This window comes from Myotis daubentonii, chromosome 16 (assembly GCF_963259705.1).
Source record: "Myotis daubentonii chromosome 16, mMyoDau2.1, whole genome shotgun sequence".
NCBI classification, from domain to species: domain Eukaryota; kingdom Metazoa; phylum Chordata; class Mammalia; order Chiroptera; family Vespertilionidae; genus Myotis; species Myotis daubentonii.
The window spans coordinates 18960801-18983722 of NC_081855.1; the positions used below are offsets into that span (position 1 = coordinate 18960801).

At 47.7% G+C, this 22922-nt stretch overlaps 3 protein-coding genes across 10 annotated transcripts in view; 1 reads left to right on the top strand and 2 right to left on the bottom strand.

Annotated features, from left to right (window-relative positions):
- The window catches only part of NUP88 (nucleoporin 88), a 33544-nt gene extending 26122 nt beyond the window's left edge, over window positions 1-7422 (bottom strand). For 2 of the 5 annotated variants that reach the window (XM_059668978.1, XM_059668976.1), the window contains exons 1-3: window positions 7079-7422; window positions 3121-3290; window positions 1541-1666 (exon numbers count right to left, since the gene is read on the bottom strand). In XM_059668978.1, coding sequence (XP_059524961.1) covers window positions 1541-1666; window positions 3121-3290; window positions 7079-7387 — 605 coding nt within the window. In that variant the 5' untranslated portion in view covers window positions 7388-7422. The remainder of the gene's footprint in view (window positions 1-1540; window positions 1667-3120; window positions 3291-7078) is intronic. The other 3 variants (XM_059668980.1, XM_059668977.1, XM_059668975.1) reach the window with 2 other exon arrangements.
- Window positions 7423-7465: 43 nt separating this feature from the next.
- On the top strand, window positions 7466-16816 carry RPAIN (RPA interacting protein). 4 transcript variants are annotated; one of them, XM_059668987.1, is made up of 8 exons: window positions 7571-7756; window positions 7902-8038; window positions 9326-9496; window positions 10742-10802; window positions 13128-13239; window positions 13353-13416; window positions 14447-14587; window positions 16665-16816. In XM_059668987.1, the coding sequence occupies exons 2-8, from the start codon at window positions 7958-7960 to the stop codon at window positions 16692-16694; spliced, it is 660 nt and encodes a 219-aa protein (XP_059524970.1). In that variant the 5' UTR covers window positions 7571-7756; window positions 7902-7957; the 3' UTR covers window positions 16695-16816. The 4 variants fall into 4 exon arrangements, 3 of the variants coding, with proteins under 3 accessions (XP_059524972.1, XP_059524970.1, XP_059524969.1); XM_059668986.1 differs by having other exon boundaries at window positions 7572-8038; XR_009449090.1 differs by lacking the exon at window positions 13353-13416 and having other exon boundaries at window positions 7466-8038.
- A 62-nt stretch (window positions 16817-16878) lies between these two features.
- On the bottom strand, window positions 16879-21961 carry C1QBP (complement C1q binding protein). The gene is made up of 6 exons (XM_059668982.1): window positions 21647-21961; window positions 20543-20693; window positions 19316-19406; window positions 17605-17700; window positions 17397-17519; window positions 16879-17264 (listed from the first exon to the last, which is right to left on the bottom strand). The coding sequence occupies exons 1-6, from the start codon at window positions 21867-21869 to the stop codon at window positions 17115-17117; spliced, it is 834 nt and encodes a 277-aa protein (XP_059524965.1). The 5' UTR covers window positions 21870-21961; the 3' UTR covers window positions 16879-17114.
- Window positions 21962-22922: the final 961 nt, after the last annotated feature.

The following is a 22922-nucleotide window of genomic DNA, read 5'->3' on the forward strand; positions in this document are numbered from 1 at the left end:
GTAATCCCTCCTTTCTTTATCCCCAACTCCAAAACCAAATGGGTGGACAGGGAAGGCTCTAAGAGAAAGTGAGATTTAGGAGTGCCTGTAATAAAGGGAGATCAGTATCTCATTTGAGTTGAATGCCAGATGTGTTACAGAAAACTACAGGCCACAAAGGGAATTCTTGGGCAAAACTGACATTCGATATCCTAGGGTTGGGGGCATGTGATCACTATGTGGTATCTAATATGAACATATCTGAAGGAGGGAGGCTGGCACAGCATAAGAAAGGACCATGGGATAGTATGCCCAGTTCTCTGTGGTCCCTGGAGGGCAACGAAAAGGATCTTGGCAGTTACCATGACTCCATATGAACGACCAAAAAGTTTAAGTAGAGAAGGGAGGAATATCAAGTTTGGGGCTACTCTTGAGAGTGGGTTCAGGGCATGGACAGCTAATAGAGCCAATGGGAGACAGCTCCTCAATGATGGAGGGAGCTGCCCCAGAAAACACATACACCCCACTGGTGCAGAGACTAGCACATCAACAGGCCACCAGCAGTAGGTGGAACTCAATTCATCTAGGATCAGGGATATGTCCCCCACCCTTCTGCCCCATCACTGACAGATAACCAGTTAGGTAAGATGTTTGCCTCAGCTACCCCATGCTTCCTACTCCCACTATCAAGGAGTTACACCCAGAGGAGGCAGCCCCCTCCTTATACTTCACCCCTACCTCAAGGTGAGTCAAAGAGCAGATCATGCCCTCTCCACTCATTTCAGATGCCTCAAGGTCTGATCTGTGATAGGCCCAGGATATAGTTTTGAAATAGATTTGAGATCGGAGTTTTAAATGGACAGACTTAGTTTTTATACCTAAAAGTAACCAGAAAGCTATGAGATCTGTATAAAGTGCCATTACGGGATCAAGCATTCAGTACAGAAGGAAGGTTTGGTAGAGCAGTTAAAAGCAGTGATTAAGAAAAATAAAACTGGAGGTATTTGTATCTCAGTTAGTAGAATCTCCCCATCAACTTTTTACATAAGGCAGATACAGAAAGTTAACTGATAAAAGAAATCTGTAGTTTTAGAGCATTTAATCATTGAGTACAAAACCTGAAAGGGACTTTAGAAATGATTAAATCTGCTCATTTTATAAACTGGGAACTAATGCTCCTATAAAGAAGCTTGAGATCTCAAAGACAGAAGTGGCATTGGGACAAGAATTCAAATCTCTCAATTCCCAATTATATTCTCTTTCTCCTGTCACATTACCACCAAAATAGTGACATAAAGAAAATAGTTTGTGGAAGATTATTTTATCAATGCTTACAAGTCAGATTAGGATAGGAGAGACTGGAAGATTTTGAGAGGAAATAGCAGTAATTAAGGCATGTAAGTTAGGGCAGTTAGAATGTTGAGAATGGGGCTACAACAGCCATCAGACAAAGCATTCTAACATCCAAGGACCCCGTTAGTGGTACCTTGAGCTATTAACTGGAAAACAGAAAAAGAACTTCCCTATTCACAAAGCTGTAAGACATAAAAATAAACTTTACCTTATTACATTGTCTGATGTTAACAGAACTATGTGGGGATCCAGCATTTCACTTGGATACCAGGCAGCATGCTTTAGAGTCAGAGAGGTAGAACTGGTGAAAAATCTCTCAGCAATTGGAGTGGTACTAAAATAAAGACAACAATTTTCCAAAACATTTTGTAGCTCTTCCATGAAAAACATTCTAAAGGAACACCTATTTTAACACTCTTTGCTCTGCTTTCCTTCAAATTTCTTTCACTTAAGTCTTGCTAGAAGAGCATTCAAAGCACCTACTCGATTAATATCAAAGAATCAAAATAAAAAGTATTTTTCAGATATATTACCTTATTTGATCTTTTTAGTAACCTTGTAAGAAAAATACAAGAGCAGATATTATCATTCCTATTGTAGAAATGAGGAAATAGAAATTTAGAAATACTTCAAAGGGACCCAACCTATAAATTAGAGCTAAAGGTGGATTTCTATCTTATATTCTTTTCAACAGATCTTTCAGACTCACTTTTCTGAGTTTGTTGAAAAATAATACAAAAGTAAAACTTAATTGAACTTATGAATAAACTGTCTGATTCATAGATAATAACTGCTATTAAAAAACCTTATTTCTAGCCCTACCAGGTTTGGCTTAGTGGATAGAGTATCGGCCTGTGAACTGGAAGGTGCCGGGTTCGATTCCGGTCAAGGGCACATGCCTGGGTTGCAGGCTCGATCCCCAGTAGGGGGCTTACAGGAGGCAGCTCATCAATGATTCTCTCATCACTGATGTTTCTTTCTCTCTCTCTCTCTCTCTCTCTCTCTCTCTCTCTCTCTCTCTGAAATCAATAAAAATATATTTTACAAACAAACAAAAAACCTTATTTCTCGCCCGGCAGGCATGGCTCAGTGGTTGAGCATCAACCTATCAACTAGGACAGTGATGGCGAACCTTTTGAGCTCGGCGTGTCAGCATTTTGAAAAACCCTAACTTAACTCTGGTGCCGTGTCACATATAGAAATTTTTTGATATTTGCAACCATAGTAAAACAAAGACTTATATTTTTGATATTTATTATATATATTTAAATGCCATTTAACAAAGAAAAATCAACCAAAAAAATGAGTTTGCGTGTCACCTCTGACACGCCTGTCATAGGTTTGCCATCACTGAACTAGGAGGTCAGGGTTCAATTCCTGGTCCGGGCACGTGCCTGAGTTACAGGCTCGATCCCCAGTAGGGGGCGTGCAGGAAGCAGTGGATCAATGATTCTCTCTCATTATTGATGTTTCTCTCTCTCTCTCCCTCCCCTGTTCCCTTTGAAATAAATGAAATAAATAAAAATATGTATTTAAAAAACAAACAAACACACTCCTTATTTTCACCTACTTGAAAAATAGCCTGACTTCTATTGAGAGGGCAATGTGATAATTCAGGAAGAATAAAAAGCATAATCACACATATACTATAAACATTGTTATAAGATGCCAATGTGCAGACCATCTGGAGTATTCACAGTAAACATACCTTAAGAACCAATGGTCTTGAGTAATTTTCTGCATGTATTACAAATTAAAAGATAACAACTAAATGGAAATACAACTTACCTACAATTCACTGTTGATTTTCCACCTTCAAATTCAGAATTCTTCCCCCATCTTTTAGGTAATTCTAATACCATAAGTCCTTTTATTCCTATAAGTGCTATGTGATGTTGCGTTGGACTTAGTAAGACTTGGTAGATTTCAAACAGGGGTGGGTTTATGCAAAGCAATCTCTGAAATTAAAGCAAACTGGTCAAAATACTTAATTTTAATGTAAATATATGTGGCAATTACTTGAAAGCACAGTACTGCTTTAGTTTTCCATAACTGTAGGGTAATGAAGCATTCTGGATAATTACACTCGAGCCATTAACTGAAGAAACAGTTCTAACCATTTTGACTGGAATGTTATAAAATGCATCAAATTTCCCTACCTTGATAAATAAATATTGCACATAAATTTCCTCTTTATAATCAAGCTCCAGCCTCCCACTTCAGCCTCAACCCTCCACCATTCCCCTCTTGTACTTGACACTCCAATCAGATTAACTTGTACTTCTGGGTAATTATTATGCTTTATTATGCTTCTCTGTTTTTGTATAGGTGTTTCTCTTCCTGCAATGCCCTCATTTTCCTTTTTTTTGGTAGCTAACACATTCTTGGAGGAAAGCCTCGATACACTTTCCGCCCCCCAAAATATCCCAGGGATAAGTGCATCTTTTCTGGACTGACTCCTATAGCACCCTCTATTACAGTCTTATCACCCTGCACTCTAAGTATCTATTTACTTGCTCATCCCATACAACTACAAATATTAAGAATGAATTACTTAGCCCTGACTGGTTTGGCTCAGTGGAAAGAGCGTCGGCCTGTGGACTCAAGGGTCCCAGGTTCGATTCCAGTCAAGGGCATGTACCTCGGTTGCGGGCACATACCCAGTGGGGAGTGTGCAGGAGGCAGCTGATTGATGTTTCTTTCTCATCGATGTTTCTGACTCTCTCTAACCCTCTCCCTTCCTCTCTGTAAAATAATCAATAAATGAATTACTTATGAATCTGTGTCTTTCCTCTCTTATCTTTAGCATAATATAACTCACTCTCAATATGTTTTAGTGAAGACAAATGAAGAACTCAGAAGCATTAATAAATGATAATTACTACATTATATTAGAAATAGTACCGTAAGACAGAGAATGGGTTTAAGAATTTCTGTAGGAAGTAAAATGGTGCTTTACCTATGCAGGTATGGAAGTGTTTGTCTCAGCATCATATGTCCTTAAAAAACATCAGTTCTTCCTATTCTCGTTTGTTTTGTTTCTAAGGCACCACTTATGCTTTTGTTAAACTCACAACTCATGCTAAGCTGCTTTTTTGCCTATCTCAGAGTTTTGGATCTTCTGGAAGATTGAGGGTCATTCAGACAAACACTAGTATTTACTGAGGGCTTATGTGTTCCAGGAGCTGAGTGAAATACTGGAAATACCTAAGAAAATAAGTAAGGCATCCAGAGGCCATGACTTGGTGTTTACTGTCTAGAAAAGTAGACAATAAATAAAAATAAAAAATTTACTCATGACTGTGCCAAATGCTGCACAGCAATGTAGGGTACCAGTGAAATATTGTGTGCTGAGCATCTTGTAAGTTACTCTTGTAAACTGAAATATTAAAGTAAGCAGATTGTAGACCTGTGACCTATTTTCAAAACTGCAAAAATATATCTAGCACCTCTTTAGTTTCAAATCATTTCTCATCAACAAGAATGCCACATTAGATGTGGCATTACAATGTTTGCCAAGTTTTTTAGTTTTTAATCTTTAAAAGAATCAGTTTATTACCAACTAGAGGCCCGGTGCATGAAATTTGTGCACTTGGGGCGGGGGATAAGGGGGGTGCTCCTCAGCCCAGCCTGTACCCTCTCGCAATCTGGGAGCCCTCGGGGGCTGTCCAACTGACAGCTTAGGCCTAACCCAGCAGTCGGACATCCTTAGTGCTGCTGTGGAGGCGGGAGAGGCTCCCGCCACCACAGTTGCGTTCGCCAGTCGTGAGCCTGGCTTCTGGCTGAGTGGTGCTCCCCCTGTGGGAGTGCACTGACCACCAGGGGGCAGCTCCTGCGTCGAGCATCTGCCCCCTGGTGGTCAGTGCATGTCATAGCGACCAGTCATTCCTCCGTTTGGTGGATTTGCATATTAGCCTTTTATTATCTACTAGGAGCTCAGCGCACAATATCACGCAGCGTCGGCCACTCACCTGCAGCTCTGCCTTAACACCCGAACCTGTCCATGCAGAGCTCCAGTGTACCTGGCCCAGCCCCCAAATCCTCTGGCCTTCTCTGGCCACTTCAAGCCCCGACCTCAGTCCCTCCAGTGGCCCCAGGCTGGCCCTGCCTTCTCTGGGCGCCTCCCCGCTTCCACCCTGTCTCCGGAGCAACACGGCGGCTCCGCCCCGTCATGGCTCTGGAGGAGAGCGTGGAAGCCTCCCGCCTGCTGTGCTGTGCTCCTTCCCTGGCAGGTGGGCCGCGGGGCACTCAGAGTGCAAGCGGTGGGTAGTGAAGGACTGGGGAGGGGGGTGCTATGGGCTCTCACCCCTGCCCTCCCCAGCACGGGATGGTCCCGCCACCTCTGGGTGCCTCCCCACTTCTGCCCTGTCTCCAGAGCAACACCCCAGCTAATATGCTAATGACCTGGTCGTTACCCATTACAGCGTCCCACTCATTAGCATATTAGCTCTTTATTAGTATAGATACATATATAAAACCCTAATATGCAAATAGACCAAACAGTGCAACAAACGAATAACTGGTCGCTATGACATGCGCTGACCATCAGGGGCATGCGTGGAATATGGCGGGCGCTGGCCACGGCGGGATGGTGGAACAGGTGAGCAGGGGGCGCCAGACCAAGGCAAGGCGCTGGTCGCTGTCATCGGGGCCAGCCTCTGGTGGTTACTGAAAATTCTTTGCTCCCGTGCGCTGTGGTCCTCCTGCCTGGCACTTGCACCTGCTGCTGTTGCCGGCCCCACTCGCACCCGCTGGCTGGCACCAGTCCCGATCGCTCGGTGCTGTCAGCATGTGCGAGCAGCAGCTACCAGCCCCAATTGTCCCTGGGGGCTTCTCCACCGCCCCCTGCTCCTGAGGAGCCATTGGGGCAGCAGCTGCTGCTTGCACCCACTGACAGCGCTGGCCTACTCCCACCCGCTGCTGGCGCCGGCCCCAGGCCCCAATCCAATCGCTCCTCCGTGGGTGCCAGGGGGGGTCTGGGGCCAAGACCCACCCCTGTGCCCACCCCAGCCTCGCAGCCCACAGTTCCTTCCAAGGTGCAGGAATTTGTGCACCGGGCCCCTCCTATAGCATGAACATTTCCAGAAAGCCATGCTTGATTACAGCCAGGATGGAGTCCTTTCTGATCACACCCACTTTCACATGCTGCTGGCTTATCAAAAACAAACAAAAATCCCTTCCCACCTTGGGGGTGGCCTGATTTTCTCAAGAGTAAATGAAATAACAGGGGATTCCTCCGCTGCGTCAGGCACAAAACGTGGTGCTTTCAAATCCATTCCCCGATGATGCTCGTAACAATCCCAAGAGGAAGTGAGGACCGTCCCTACGATTCTGAGTGTCACATCATAACCGAGGTTTCTCAGGACCAACCTCCTAAAACGAGCACCCGCACCCGCTCCCTCCCCTCGCCCTGCGTAACGGACGCTACTTATTGAGCTCGACGTGGTCCTTCCCTTCCTCCCGGGCCCCAAGAACTCACGCACCTGAGAGCAGGCGTCCCTCCAACTGTGTCAGGCACAGTGTCGGGTCAAAAAAGGGGCTACGGAAGGTTACGTGGCCAGGTCAGAGCGGAGTGAGAATAAAAGAGAGACCGTGCCCCTCCCAGAGGCTGGACGTCTGTCTGCTTACAGTTGAACGGCGCGCCTCACAGAAGACGAAAAATAGCCAGGATGGGGAGGGAACAAACAAACAAAAAACTAGTTCGGATCCCGGACGATGGTCATGTCCAAGAGGAGCCGGGCCGTACCTGGTACTGGGAGAGGGAGGGCTCCTCCCCCGCGCTGCCGAGGCCCCGGAGGCGAACCACTAGGAAAGAGCTGCCTTCCCCGTCCCACAGGAAGAGTTCTCCGCCGAGGCCCAAGACCAGGTTTCTCGTCAGCAACTGCGGCGGCGGCGGCAGCGGCGGCGACGAAGACAATGATGAAGAAGCCGGCTTCTCGGCCTCGGCTGGACTCTGGCTTTTCAGTCCCTCCCGGAGCCGCAAGAACACGACGTGGTTAGGAAGCCAGGTCTGCCACAGCTCGCCGTCGCCTGAGGATCCCTCGGCGGCCGCCATCTTGGCCCAACTGCTCCCCTCATCCCAATTGCTCAGCCCGCCGCTGAGCGCAGCCAATCCGCGGCCGGCCGCCCACTGCTTCGGCGAATCAGCGAGCAGGCAGCCCGGAAGCACGAGGCTAGGCTAATAAAGTGAGGCCAGCCTATCAGGCAGCGGCAGCGCTAGTGGATAGCCAATCGCCAGTCACGCCCCAGGGAGCGGGACGAGAAAGTCGACCGGCCAGTGCCGGTTTCAAGTTTTGGAGCCGCGGAAAAGTCTAGAACCTGAGAGAATCTGACTCCTGTGAATCTCACTGCTTATTGGACACCTCCACCTGGGTAAACCTAGACATTCAAAGCTTTTCCTCGAGACTTAACTTCCTCAATCCAGGTGGGTTAATCTCACGGATGTCACTCCCGCAATTACCCATCCTTCGTTTGCCCAAAGCTGTCTCCTTATTGGGACGGCCAGTAGAACACTTCCCAGAATTCCCTGCCGTGTAGTACGATCAGCAACCAGAAACTACAACTCCCAGGGTTCTGCGCGCCCGCAGGGGCGGGGCTTTCTGGAGGCTGCTCCCGCGGAGGGGAGATGGCAGAGCAGTCTGGTTCTCCGCACCGCTCGATGTACAAATTGGTGGGCTCGCCTCCGTGGAAAGAGACGTTCAGGCAGGTGAGTGTGGGATTTGAGAAGCTTTGGCTGGGCGGGCCGTGGTCATCCCCCTAATCCCTCCAGGAACCGCTCTCCTCAGTGCCTTGGCCGGGTGAGGCAGGTGTCAGGAGTGCCTGGCGGGTGGAGGTGGACCTGGGACTCAAGTCTTCGCACCTGTAGATCTGGGTCTTGCTCATCGCCCGGCTGCCTCCCGGAATTCCTGGACCCCTGGGTGCGGGATTAGCCGGGGCCGGACCAGCCACAGGCCCCATAGTTTTGGATTTGGGTTTGTTTTAAATTCGAAGTGCGACCATTGCCACCCTTCTGCACTCTACAGTAACAGCACCTGCTGTTGTTGGGTAGTGGGCGCAGAGAAGGCATTTTGTGTACTGTATACGCACCTCACGCAAGAGAGAAATTATTTCTACTCAAGATAGAGCGTCTGTTCAGGAGAGCCTCACTTACTGCCTTAGCAGAGTTGTACCGCATCTTAGTTCTGACCTAGTCTGAGCTCAGCATGCTTCCTGTAACCTTGCCTAGGACTGCAGGAATCCCGTAAGTAGTAGATGTAGCCTAGGAATACAATCCGATGCTGGAAATGACTGTTGACATCAGGGTTTCTCACCTTAGCCATTGACGTTTTGAGGAAGACAGTTCTTTGTTGTGGGTGGTGGTTCTGTGCGTTGTGGAATGTTTAGCAGAGTCCCTGGCCTCTACCCGCTGGATGCCAGCAGCCCTGACACGAGTTATGACAACCAACAGTGTCTCCAGGCATTGCCAGATGTCCCTTGGGGGATAAATTGCCCCAAGTTTAGAAACACTGTTGTACAGTTAGGTGACTACTGCAGCCATACCTAGAGCAGCAAGAATGTGGAAGCAGTTCAAACGTCCTGTATAACAGGACAGTGGGTGTTGAGCTGTTATCATCCAGCCTTAAAGAAGCTGGCGTTGAAAGTAGAACATGAAATACGGTGACCTGGAAATATGCAAACAAAGTATTGTAATTTCATTATCTACATGTGGATGAGGATGGGAGGGGAATATGCAAAATTAACAATAGTTTGGATTGTAGTTGATAATTCGTGTCTATAAGTTTTCTTTAATGTTTTAATAACGACATCTAAGAGGTGTTGTTTGTTTGTTTGCTTTTTATGGAATTGCCTGCCCTCTTCTCCCCTCCCCCATACCTCTTCCCCTCTCCCCCATACCCCTCCCTCTCTCCTCCATATCCCTTCCCCCTCTCTTCCATATCCCTTCCCCCCTTGCCCATACCCCTTCCCCCCTCCCACCATCCTCCCTTCTTCCAAGGGATGCCTGGAGAGAATGAGGAACAGCCGGGACAGGCTCCTGGACAAATACCGACAGGCTGGAGGCAATGTGCCAGGGAGGGCTCAGAGCACCCTTCTCGCACAAGAGTTGATGGAAGAGGAATGGAATGCTTGGCGCTCGATGGAAAGCTGCCCAGAGGCCTTGGCTCAGGTCAGGCTGGGATGTGTTTTTAGGGAGGACACTTCGTGTCTTCCCTCTGCCTATTTCCCCGAGTCCTCTAAACCCACATACTCTCAAACCTACAGTCGGGATTCTAACAGCCTTTAACCCAGTTTCGTCTACCTTTACGTTAGTCTGTTTTAGGTTAATGGTTCCTAAGTACCAGACTGTTGACCTGCTGCATCATTGCATTATATTCAATTATGAAACTAAAAAGAAAGTAATGTTACTCCTTGGCTACACCCTGGACGTTTTGATGCAGTGGTCATGGAGCTAGAAATCTTGCTTTTTAAGGTCTCCAGGAGCTTTCTGATTCTAATCTCAGTCAGAGGTGGGAGCTGAGTGCAGATAGGAAACCTTTTACCAGGTGTCAGGAGAGTCCTGGATTGGAAGCCAGCAGCTCTGGAATTCTGATCCTGGTTTTGATGTTGCTTTTTAACTCCACTCTGCCTCTCTGGTCTTTAGTTTTTATATTATGAAATTAAGACAATAATATCAGTACTGTGAGTACTATATAAGAAAACATGTGGGAAACTGCTTTGAAAACATCAAAGCTCTCTAGAATAATGATGCATTATTCAGTATCTCTCTCTTTTTTTTAAATATATTTTATTGATTTTTTACAGAGAGGAAGGGAGAGAGATAGAGAGTTAGAAACATCGATCAGCTGCCTCCTGCACATCTCCCACTGGGGATGTGCCCGCAACCCAGGTACATGCCCTTGACCGGAATAGAACCTGGGACCTTTCAGTCCGCAGGCCGACACTCTATCCGCTGAGCCAAACCGGTTTCGGCCATTATTCAGTATCTCTTATGTGTCCTATAGTATGCCAAATGTTTGTGTTATATAATCGCAATTAGTACTCACAATAACCTTCACAGCCTTCTCAGCTAGGTTTTACTTCCATTTTACAGAAGCCCAAACTGAGGTTTACAGGGGTTAGGAACATTCTGGCGGTCACATAGCTTGGCAGAACCGAATACTTAGCTGCTGCCCTATATGACTGCCCCCAATTAAGTGCCATTATCTTGTCACTGGGTAGTTTAGGCATTTCTTGATGCTTTCTCAGCATGACCACATTACCCCACTGCCAGCATAGTCTACAGAAGGACAGAACTGACTGATTTCCTCAGGTAAACCTGGGTTCTTCAAGCCAAACTCCAAGTATGAATCATTGTGGGGCTTGTCAGCTGATTATAACTTCAAACCTCTGATGATCCCACTTTCTCTTGCAGTGGGAGGAGCCGATGGACTTGGCTGAGCTGGAGGAAATCCAACAGGAGCTGATTGACCAAGGTGACCTCTAAGAGTGGTCTTTCCTGTACCTAGCCTGTACCTAGCCACTCTAATGCCCTTTATTCTCAACAGAATTAGTTCTGAACTTCTACTTCTGCCTGCAGCCAAGCATCCAGAAGTCTCTGCTTTTACTCTGAAGTCTTGACTGGCTGTCTTCCTAGTAATACGAGTCTTAAGTATGCCAGGTCTTGTGCTCAGACTTCTCATTCCATGCTGATTTTCTCCTGACAACTACCCTACAAGGCAATAGGAGACAGATAAGAGTGGCATCTCACCCAGGCTGAACAGCTAGTGGTGGAGCTAGGAAGCAATATCAATTTTGTGAATCCAGTTCCCATGCTTATTCTACTATCCAACAGTACCTCTCTATTAATAGATGGATAGTAATCCTGTACCCTGTAGGATACAGTGCAGGATCAGCTCTCTTGCACAACTTAATTTAAGTGTCTTCTTTCCCATCCATTCTTTACTGACTACCCAGGGTCTTGTGAGCATCTACTCCCTGAGGCATTCATAGCACCGTACAGTGCACAGTTTAACACCTTACGTAATTCCTTTATTCCACATTGCCCTAGGTCAGGGGTGGGCAAACTTTTTGACTCGAGGGCCACAATGGGTTCTTAAACTGGACCGGAGGGCCGGAACAAAAGCATGGATGGAGTGTTTGTGTGAACTAATATAAATTCAAAGTAAACATCATTACATAAAAGGGTACGGTCTTTTTTTTCTTTTAGTTTTATTCATTACAACGGGTCGGATTCGGCCCGCGGGCCATAGTTTGCCCACGGCTGCCCTAGGTTGACTAGGCTCAGTATTTATCATCGGTAAAATAGAGATAATAGGCCTACCCTGTAAGTTTGTGTGTGTGGAAACTTATGTTTAATAATATGTGTAGAAGACGTAGAGAAGTGTCTGGCATATTGAAAACTTTCAACAAATGAGGATGCAAGACCATGGACTCCTGAGCTTGGCTGCTGAGGTTCACTTCTGAGCTTTGCCACTTTAACTGGTACAGCACTGGGCAAAGCACTTAATCTCCCCATGCCTCAGTGTCTTCATCTTTAAGATAAAGATAATATTAGTGAGTAAGTTAATATGTGGAAAGGACTTAAAATAGCATTTGACATATTGTAAGTGCTATGCAAGTGTTAGTTGTTATGATTAGTATTGATTCCAGTTAGACCATAGATTTTTTTATTGATTCGCCCTTCACCCCCACCTACAAAACCTATCTTAGTGGTGAAACATAACAGTCACTAAATATTTCTTTTGGGGTATGTTTAAAAAATCTGAAGTGATAAGGATTCACTGTGTTCTGCCCATACTCCGTCAGGTGGAACACACTAGAACAGAGATTGAGAAACTTTCTGTGGAGGTCCAGATAGTAAATACTTTAGGGCTTTGTGGTCCATGCTTTCTCTGTTGCAACTCCTCAGTTCTGCGATTACAGTATGGAAACAGTCAGACAATACATAAACACGTGAGCATGGCTATATTCCAGCTAACTTTATTTAAAAAACTGAAGTTGGGCTGGATATGGCCTGTGGGCTGTGGTTTACTGACCCTCTGAGCTAAAGTCTAGACCAGTGGTTCGCAACCTTGGCTGCACATTAGAATCACCTGGGAATCTTCTTAAAATCCTGATTTCTGGGCCTCATCCTCCGGAAATTCTTTCTTTGTTACTAATGTTGTGGCCCCACCCCATAACAAAGAAACAGAATTTCCGGAGGATGAGGCCCAGAAATCAGGATTTTAAGAAGATTCCCAGGTGATTCTACTGTGCAGCCAAGGTTGAGAACCACTGGTCTAGACTGAGCTCATCAAGAGCAGGGAGCAGTCTTTTTCACCCTTGCACCCCATGCCTCCCACGTCCTAGGTATTGTTGCATATTTGCTGAACGAATGAACACATAGATTCTGAACAACACAGACTCTGAGCAAGGGACATTGAGGGACAGATCACTGGACTCGGCAGGATGGGCTGGCATCAGAAAGAAGTGCCCTGTGTCAGCTTTCTCCAGCTGCCCCTGGGACCTGACTGACAGTCTGCATCTACGCTATGGCCTCTGGTGATGTGTGTCAAAGTCCTCTCCTTGTCCCTTAGCCTCACCACTTCACCTCTTTTGCTCACAAAGTGAGGCCAGACAGGAGGGGAGGAATCCAACAAGAAGAAGCCTGAGGGAGGAGTAACTATTTAGTGATTGGTAGCATGATTTTACCTGAATTTTTCTCAGGTGGATGAAGCTTGTGACGGTGAAGTTAGCACTAAATACAGGACAGCTGGGTGCAGCATGGTGAAGCGCTCCACCTGTCCATTGCCTTGCAGAACAGTCCATCATCAATGAATACGAGAAGAGCTTGCAGTTTGATGAGCAGTGTCTCAGCATCATACTGGCTGAGTGGGAAGCAAACTCCCTCATCTGTCCTGTGTGCATAAAGTAAGAGTTTTCTAAACCTTTTCAGCATTGTTGATTCCCACCGTCCACTCCAAAACGAGTGGAATTTCCCCTCTGCTGGCCATGAAGCTCTGGGGTCCTAATTCTGCCTCTAGGTACAACCTGAGAATAACAAGCGGTGTGGTCATGTGTCAGTGTGGCCTGTACATCCCATCTCATGTAAGTGTTACACACCCAGATTTTGTCACCTTTGTCCACATGTATCTATTTACCTTAAGACCCTTCAGTAGTGTGTTGGAGATGGCTGTGCACATCTTTTCCCAGCTCATGTTCAGTTCACATTGGTAGCTTGAAATCAGCCATGGTGAGAATATATACAGCATGGAAATTGGCAAGCACACAAACCCCTGCCCCCCCCACCCCCCGAGCCATTTATTAAACACTTATCCATAAAAATTGTCCATATATGAAGACACACCTACACTCAGAATTTAAGCTTCAGTGATCTTAAAATTCAGAAGGAGCCCTCTTATCTGACATGACAGGGACTGAAAGTTTGTCAGTTGATTAGAGTGGTGAATTATCAAAATGAAACATAGTAAATTTCAAGCATATAAATTTACTTGCCAGTCTTTGGGGCTCTGCTGATTGGAGAGCTGAGTCTTTTTTTACAAACCACTCTTATAATGCATTGCCTGGAGCTTCTAATTTGTTTCTGACAAGTGCATTGAGAAGCTGAGTGTGCAACTTTAGGATTTTCCCTCCCTTTTATTTAACAGCTTTATTTTTTAAGCAACTCATCTTTTTGAGTTTCCTAAACATCCCACTTATTATTACAAAAAAGTAAACTTTGTTTTCATTCTCTTATTTTGTTGTTTAACATAATATGTAATTACTCAGCTACAGTAGTAAATTCAATTAGCACAGACAGATCTGGGACCAAGCAGTGCTGGCTCTTGGTGGGAATACATTTGGCTGGTGGAGGCAGAAGCATAGGACGGCTCCAAGTGTCCCTGGTGCTGTGTGTGGCAGGGTGCTTTACAGAGGAGAGGAGAGCACTGGTTGTCTGGAGAGGCAGTCAGGTGGAGATTGGCTTAGAGACCTTTTTAGTACAATCATGAGCACTTTTAAAGGTCCAAGGAGTCAAGTCATCACAGATAGAGGTTATTGTGAGGAATCAGGTTTTTCTACCTGTTGATGATGAGGTAGCTAAGATTAGGTAGCGGTTTAACCTTTTTGTTTTTTTCAGTCTCCAGAATTGACAGAGCAGAAACTGCGTGCCTGTTTAGAGGACAGCGTGAATGAGCACAGCGCCCACTGTCCTCACACACCTCAATTTTCAGTCACTGAAGGGACAGGAAGAAAGTCCAGTCTTCTCATGAGCTGTCTGGTAAGCCTCCCGGGGACCCACGGTAGGGGCAGCTCAGTGTTTGGTTTTATCCCTGCTCTGGGAGAAATCATAGGTTGGAAACAGGTACATGTTTAAAAGCAGTTTATGCTCTGAGGAGTTTACTTGAAAGTGAAGGTGACGAGCCCGTTCAATGAAAAGTCTAGTCATCCCCTGAAAGGGGCAGGACAGAGGCAGCACAGGATGGTGGGAGGTGCATTGGACTGGAATTAGGAAGCCTGGCGGCCCTGCCTGCTCTTGTTTGATTGGCAGCAGCGGCCTTAGGTGAAGCTGATTATTTCATATTCGTAAGACCAGGTCGGCCAGCCTGGTGCCAGTTTGCCAGTAGGACACGGAACAGGAAGCACAGCAGGGCAGCATCAGGCTGGCCGCCTCAGCAAGAACCTTCACGGGGGACCAGGGGCTGCTGTCTGGCCCCCTAAGTGACAACTCAGGTGTGAGGGAACAGGACCACACCAGTGGACGTAGAGCCACCCTGGTTTAGAACCTACGCTTGCTGTAGGAACCAGTGTCTCTTACAGTAACCTCTGGCTGTAGCTTAAGGTCCCAAGCAGGGGGAACCCTGGGTTGTGAGCGCTCTGCACTTAGGGAGCTCCAGCACTGTGGCCTCCTCCTGGGTATCTCTAGTTCTCTCCTGGCCCTCATTTCAAAGGCAGTTTACCTACAGGAGTTGTGTTTGTTATAAACAGTATTGCCTAGTACAGCCAACATTGCACTTTATCAAGTTTCTTCCCTAAGTTATTCAATTCTATTCATTTTTTTTTAAAATGTGTTGAGGACTTTTTGAATGCAAATTCAAAAATATGCATTCTTTCTGAGTTCAAGTCTAGGGTTGGTAATTAAGAGAATTTAGAAAACAGGTAGTCAGTAGCCCTGGAGAGCTGTAGGGGGAGGGCCTACGGGAGTTCAGAGCAGGGCATTTCCTTTATGGATAAAGGCTTCCGTAAGGACGCGAAAGGTTGCCCAGTTGCTTAGCTTAGTCCAGCTGCAGTCGTCTGCTCACTTGGCCATCGGTGCCCTGCAGCCCAGAGCAGGAGGGAAGCCAAGTGGAGGGGGAGGTTTGGAAGGCAGGTGCTGTGGAGGCATCAGTTGTGGGGACAGCATGATCGACAGTGCTGGCTCAGGGGCAGAGGGAGGCCATTGCTGGGCAGAAGGCAGTCATACCAAGATGAGAAACAGGAGAGGGAAGGACAAAGTTGTCGTCATTAGCCTATCCCAGAGTTCACCCTTTGAAAAATAGATAATGAGGAATGCTCTGGAGTCCGGGGGGCACTAGACATCTTTCTCTTAAGGGGAAATCAAGGACCATTGGGCTCAAGATCCAGTGAGTCAGGCTGTAGGGTCATTAAGTGTGGGTGTGAGGGTGAAGACAGGTGTGGGTTACCGAAGTTGGGTACATAGAGCCCTAAGGACTTGGAATATTGGAAATGTGAGAGGGACAGTGGTCTAGGGCTAGTCATGGGATGGGGATGTGTTAGACCACCAGAAAGCCAAGTGTATTACCTATGGATGTGGTGTCAAGGTTAAGCACAGGATTCCTTAGCACTGTGGTGGGGCTGAGCTGTCAAGGAATCAGAAACCAGGTTTATATTCGAGTGCTTACTGATTGTTAGGGGAGACCAAGGAAGGTATGCCAGAATGAATGGGCCTGAGCTGATTGTAGTCAGTGTGCATAATTTGTACCTTGCAATAGTGCATGCCTGTTTCAATCCTGTTGAGCTGAAGGAACCACACCTTCTTGCTGAGCTCTAATAGCTGTCAACTCTCAGAAGTCTGAATAACCTTTTTGGTCACAGGGTTCCTGAGGTGAGGATATCAGATCAGTCCACCGCCAGGATTTGTAGTTTGCAGGTACTATTGTTGCTGAGGGTTTAAAAGGCAGTTGTTTTGACACCACAGGACTGACACCCAGCCAAGGCTCTATACCCGCAACTATTTCCTAAGTAACTCAGCATCCTTTCCTAAGTAAGAGTTTTAATGGCAGCATAAATGTCATTGCTGATGACAACGTTCAGCCCTATGAGATAAATCTTAAGCTACTTTCTCTATTTAAATCCAGGCCTGCGATGCTCGGGCTGTGATCATCTAAAGCCAGCCTTTACTCACATCCTTCTGCTGGGTTGGAACCAACTCAGACCGTCTGAGGGGGCCTTGTAAATACAAACCTTTCATTTGTAACTTATTTTGTATTAAAACCTTTCAAACATCTTGGCTCTTGGTGTTTGGTTGTGCAGTTTGAAGGAGGAAGGAAATCAAATAGAAAAGACATCACCTTAGAGATAAATCATTTTTTATTGTCCATCATTATGTTATACAAAAATCTAGAAATAATAAATTTGTAAAGAAACAAATGAATAGTAAATAAGAGGGCAACAAATAATTTAAATCTGAATTATTTTCCATGATGTTAGGGTGAAAACCATTTTAAAGTACATGTTTGGCTTCAGAGTAGGTTTTGTTCACTGGCAAGGCCTGCCATAAAATCCAGGTATTCAGTGTCTTGTCTGTCCTACTGGCTCTTCACAAAACCTTTGAGGTCCTCCAGAAAAGTAATGTACTCCTGGTGCTCCAGGGCTGTGCTGAGCTCCACCAGCTCATCTGCAAAAGTGTTGTCTACCCCTCGGTCCGCAAGGAAATCCATGAGGTGGTCATATAAGGCCTACAAGGAGAAACATTCACCATCAGAAAAGTAGTATGACTTATCTGTAATGCTCGGTAAAATGCTTGTCTCTCCTTGGTCCGGGACCTCCCTTATAAGGCCCAGGAGCACCCCATCTTATCAAGCACTCACCCAGTCCAGGGAATCTGTGTTGAGTGTGTAATTTGTGTCCTTCCATTCAGATTCACCAGTGGCCTGAAAGCTCACTTCCCTGATGGAGAAAATGTCACTCTCGCCCTCTTCTTCTTGTCCAACCTGAGGGGACAGACAGTAGTTGGGGAACCTGAAGGGCTTTCCAAGACAAGCCAGACGCATGCACAGAAAGGGGACTGGGACGTACCTCATCTTCTGGATAGTGACAGTCCAGCACGAGGGCCTTCTTGCCACCGCCCTTTATAACTTCAACCACGAAATTGGGAGTGGATGTCAGTTCAGGCTGGGGAAACAAGAATAAGCGCGTGCCTTGTTGGCAGGGGTTGGCTGCCTGGACCAAAGGTCTCGATGATGCAGGGGGTCTAGAAGCCACCTCTGCCAGGATGTTACTCAGCCATTTTCAAAGTCTTTACTCTAGCGTTCCTAATAAGGGGCCGAGAATCTTTTACAGAGTATCAAAGCCACCTGCCAGCTCATTCAGGGACCTGGCTGAACTCTTCCTATTGATCCTTTCTAAAGTTAAAGACTGTTTTCAAGGGCAGATCATCTTATATTTAGTATAGTGTTTCACTTCTGTTAGCACCTACTTGTTTAAGTAACAGACTAGGTTTAGAATGAAGAAATTTGAATTCCAGTCCCAGCTATGTGCCAATTAACTTAGATCTAGACCAGCCGTGGGCAAACTACAGCCGGCAGGCCGGATCCGGCCCCTTTGAAATGAATAAAACTAAAAAAGACCGTACCCTTTTATGTAATGATGTTTACTTTGAATTTATATTAGTTCACACAAACACTCCATCCATGCTTTTGTTCCGGCCCTCCGGTCCAGTTTAAGAACCCATTGTGGCCCTCGAGTTAAAAAGTTTGCCCACCCCTGCTCTAGACCATTCCGTAATCTCCTAGACCAGGGGTGGGCAAACTTTTTGACTTGAGGGCCACAGTGGGTTTTTAAACTGGACTCAGAAGAAGGAGTTGCGGCCGTGTTTCCCGACGTTGCCATGTTAACACTGCTGCTGGTGAAGGAGCGGAGGGGAGAGCAAGAGAACCCTCCGCTCTTTCGGCTCCGCGAGCGGATAGAACAGCCGAACGGCCGTAGTTTGCCCACGGCTGTCCTAGACCGTTTCCTAAACTGCACAGGGAGCATAAAGCCCCAAGATCTCTTTCCAACTGATTCTGTTTCAGGATCATCCTTCAGCCCAGGGCCAAGGCCAGTGTATTTGGCTGACTGGCCATCGAATGTCTGAATAATCACAGCAACCCTCCCTTTGGTGAGCATCCAATGTCAGAGATGCCAGCGTGATGTCACCTGGAGGCTGTTTAGGTCTGAGACAGCACTGATACTTGCTTCGCCAGAGTCTGGGGACTCTGGCCCTCATACCAAATGGTTTCTAGCCCAGACACACTGTTTCCTAGGTTTGAAGACTGGGCACCATCCAGGTCCAAGGTCCAACCACAAAGGCCAGCAGCCGCAGGAAGACCTGATGTTAAATCTCCGACGTCCCCGGCTTTACGCCCTTGGCTCAGTGGCTGTTCATTACCAGCCTGTGACATGTTAGAACATTCCTCACATGAAACGCTCCAAATGATAATCTCCAATAGCAGAGGCCTTCCCCTCATGGAAGGGTCATTCCTTTCTATCAGGAGAACAAAGACCAAGCTCTTAAGCCCAAGCGTGCAGATGGTAATTTACGCAGCACCTGGGGAAGGAAATGGGCCGCCTCCTGGTGCTAAAGCTGGCCCCAATGGCTGCTCTACGAGTCAAGTCCCAAGGACGGCTGTCCTCTGCCTTCTCTCCCCTTCTAGCGTTAGAGGAATTAAACACAAAACAATGCCCCTCCAAGCCCCTGGGAGAGCCCTCAGAACTCAGGTAGAGGCCGGTTACAGTGTTACAAGCTTACCTCCTGCTCTTCAACCTTCTGCCCCTGGGACTCCTCCTCCCCGTCAAATGTTGGTGGGATGCTATTGTTAATGTTGAAAGTGACTGTGATCCTAGAAAGTTAAAAGAAAACACAAAAGACGGTACAGTTTTCACTGAGTGTGAATATTGAGGCCTGCTACAGTTTAAAATGCTTGTTGAAACAATGTCTCTACCCCAGACGGCTTTACATTGTAAGTATTACAACCTTCCAAAAAAGCCTGCTGCCTCCATCCCGCCCCAGAATGGATTCAGCAGGTATAAAAAGTGCCTACTATGTGCCAGATGCTGAAAGTCCAACTAACAGGCCCCAGTTTATCTCGGCCAAGCCAGCATCCCAAGGCTCACTGCCAACATTTGTCCACTGGTTCTCTCATGGCCATAGCCAGTGGACACGGCTCACCGTGGTCTTCCCAGGGTACCTTCCAGTGGCAGTGAGCAGCTAAGAAGCTGGTGGGATGGACTAGATGCCTCCTTTAAAAGCTTTTTTCCATCAGAAAACCTGCCCCTCGAAGGTAAGGAAGAAGGAGCCCTAGAGAGTAGGATCAGCTACGGACCAAGAGCAGCCCTGGCCCCAGGACGGCGAAGCCTCACAAAGAACAGTATGCTGCAGTACAGACCCAGTCTTCAGAATGCCTGTGGGGAGTCATAATTACAAAGCAGGACAGGAGCACCGCCTAATGACAGCTCTAAGGTGCAAGAACCCTCACTTGACAAATCCCGTTCCCCAGTTTGAGTGGAAATTAAAAGTGAGTGAGATGTGGACCTAGCACTGCGGGCTGCGCTACCCCAGCGAGCACTATCTGCTCAGGGCGCTCCACAGCGGTGCCCTCTGGAGCGGCGCTGACTGGCTGCTTTGCCAGGAAGCCACTCTCCCACAGGAGCAATGGTTTCTGGTTCAGCCACAAAATCTGTCTCATCTGCAACAGTGCTGACCAGGTGGGGCTCCTGGGCACAGAAATGCAACATTCATTGGCCCCAAAGTGGCTATGACTCACTCTAGGAAAAAGGCGTAGGTGCCTCACAGAATACACCCCGAAGTACCCAGCCACAGGAAGTCTGTGTGCAGTGAATGAACTACCTGGAACTTACGCAGTTACCCAGATGAACCCATGTGACTTGGAAACCATGTATCAAAGTACCTGCCTTGACAGGTAAGGCTCTGAGGGTCATGGATTTAGGCGCTGGAATCCAGGCTCCCAGTACTTACTTCTCTCCAGCAACGTTCCGGGACAACTTGGCTTCTGTCCCATTCACTTCCAGATCCCAACCTCCAGACATCTTAGGGAGGGTCTTATGCTTCTGTATCTTCTTTTCCTCCTTAATTTCATCGCTCAGGAATTCAACAAAAGCTTTGTCCCCTACAATGAAAATCCATGTTACAGAAAAAGAATAGCCCGCCCGGCCAGTGTGGCTGAGTGTCAGCCTAGAAACCAGGAGTTCACGGTTCAATTCCAGGTCAGAGCACATGCCCAGGTTGCGGGCTCTATCCCCAGTGAGGGGCTTACAGAAGGCAGCCAATCAATGATTCTCCCTTCCTCTCTGAGACCAATAAAAACATTTAAAAATTAAGAAAAAGAACCACCCATCAGTCCAAAGTGACCCAGGTTCCTCTAGCCAGAGATCTGGACTACGACTGTTAATCCTTCCCTGGGGCTTAGTCCAAATCACACCCCTAAGCCTGTGTCCGTATCGGTATAGATGCCCTAACACTACCAGTGGGAAGCTGAGCTTGACTCTGGAAAGGCGATTTGCAACAATGAACACATCACATTCACACAAAACAAACGAGTTCTCAATTTTACCTTCTTCCTCTTGCCAAAGACATAACTGGGCTACTTTCTTTTTTAATCCTCACCGGAGGACATGCTTTCATTGATTTTAGAGAGAAACATCAATGGGTAGAGTCCCTTACACACCCCGACAGGGAATCCAACCGCAACCTGGTATGTGCCCTGACCGGGAATCGAACATCGCTTTGTAGACCCTGCAACCAACGGCGCCACATGGGCCAGGCTGACCCGCCACTTTCTACCGCGACCTTGGGCCTCCCCGAAGTTCCGTTTGTGAGAGACTAAGGAAAAGGCCAGACTCCAGGGTTTAACTGGATGCCCAACCCCAAACGGAACGCGCTAAGGACGGGGAAGGGCAATGGGACCAGGTCACACGTGGGCTTCATCCTCTGCTCTCTGCTTGCCAATAACTGGGAACACGCTCCGGACCTCGCCGGGCGGCTCGCGGCGCCCATTGAGCGGCCCGGCCCCCGCCCCATCCGGAATCGGCCCTCACGCCCGGCCCACGTGCGCGAGCTCACCTTCGGTGTGCAGCCCGCCGCAGCCGCAGCCGCAGGCGCAGGGCCCGCGAGGCCGCAGGAGGCTGGGCCGCCGCTCCGACCCCGCGCGCACGCTGAGGAGCCCGAAGGGTCGGATGCAGGGCCGGGGCGCGAGCTGCAGCAGCGGCCGGAGCGGCGCGGCGGCGCGGAGGCCCGCGGCGGCGGAACCCAACGCTCGGGGCACGCAGCGCAGCAAAGGAAGCATCGCGAAGGCGACCGCGGCAGCTGCAGAGGAAGACACGTGAGGATGAGGACGACCTGAGCCCGAGCCCCACGAGCTCGCCGCCGGAAGTCCCGCCCCGCCCCGCCCGGGAAAGCGCTTCCGCACGGTAGCGTTGCAGGTCAAAGCACCGTGGACGGGAGCGCGCCCTCTGCTGGGATCCTCCGGCGGCGCAGCTTCCCCGGGTCAAGTCCGCTAACTGAACTTAGCTCAGGCTGGCCTGGGTCTGGTGTACAAGGCTTTCTGTTTAATTTGCCAGAATCACTTCTCTCCAGTGGCTGTTTACACTCCAAATGGCCATCTAGTGTTCTCAAAGCACACCAGATGTAGGTCAGTGGGTCACGGGTTCGATTCCTGGTCAAGGGTACAGGTACCTGGGTTGCAGGTTACATCCCCAGCCCCAGTTGGGGCGCATGCAGGAAGCAGCCAATCAATGATTCTCTCATCATTGCTGTTCCTCTCTCTCTCTCCCTCCCTCTTAGAAGTTGATAGAAATATCTTTTAAAAATAAAAATCGATGGGAAAAATATCCTCAGGTGAGGATAACAACAATAAAGCACACCGGCTTTCTGTTACTGTGGAATGTACTCTTGCCATTCCCAGCAGCCTAAAGACCAGCCTTTGAGGTCATCTCCCCTAAGATGCCTTCCTGAAACCTCGTCCTCTCTCCCATGAAACAGATAGGAAATCATGCCTGTGCACCCTTCTCCCCTTCAACCCCTACACTTCCTTCTTCTCTCTGGAGAATCGTCCTGGCACTGCTGGTTTGCCTCCCCTCAGCCTACCAGCCCGCTGCTCCTGAACAGCAGGATCCCGTTAATTCTTGCAACCCTCCCTCACCATTCCCTCTAAGCTTGCTCCCAGGTTCTGATAGGACATCATTTTTCTAGGGCACGAAGCTATGGCTTACATCAGATTTAGGTTAAGAACTGATGTTCCTAGTTTATCAGGACACAGGATATATATGTATAAGGTACCAAGAAAGTAAGTCTTTCCCAATTCTTGGAAAAGATTAATACTTAATATATTCTAAATAGC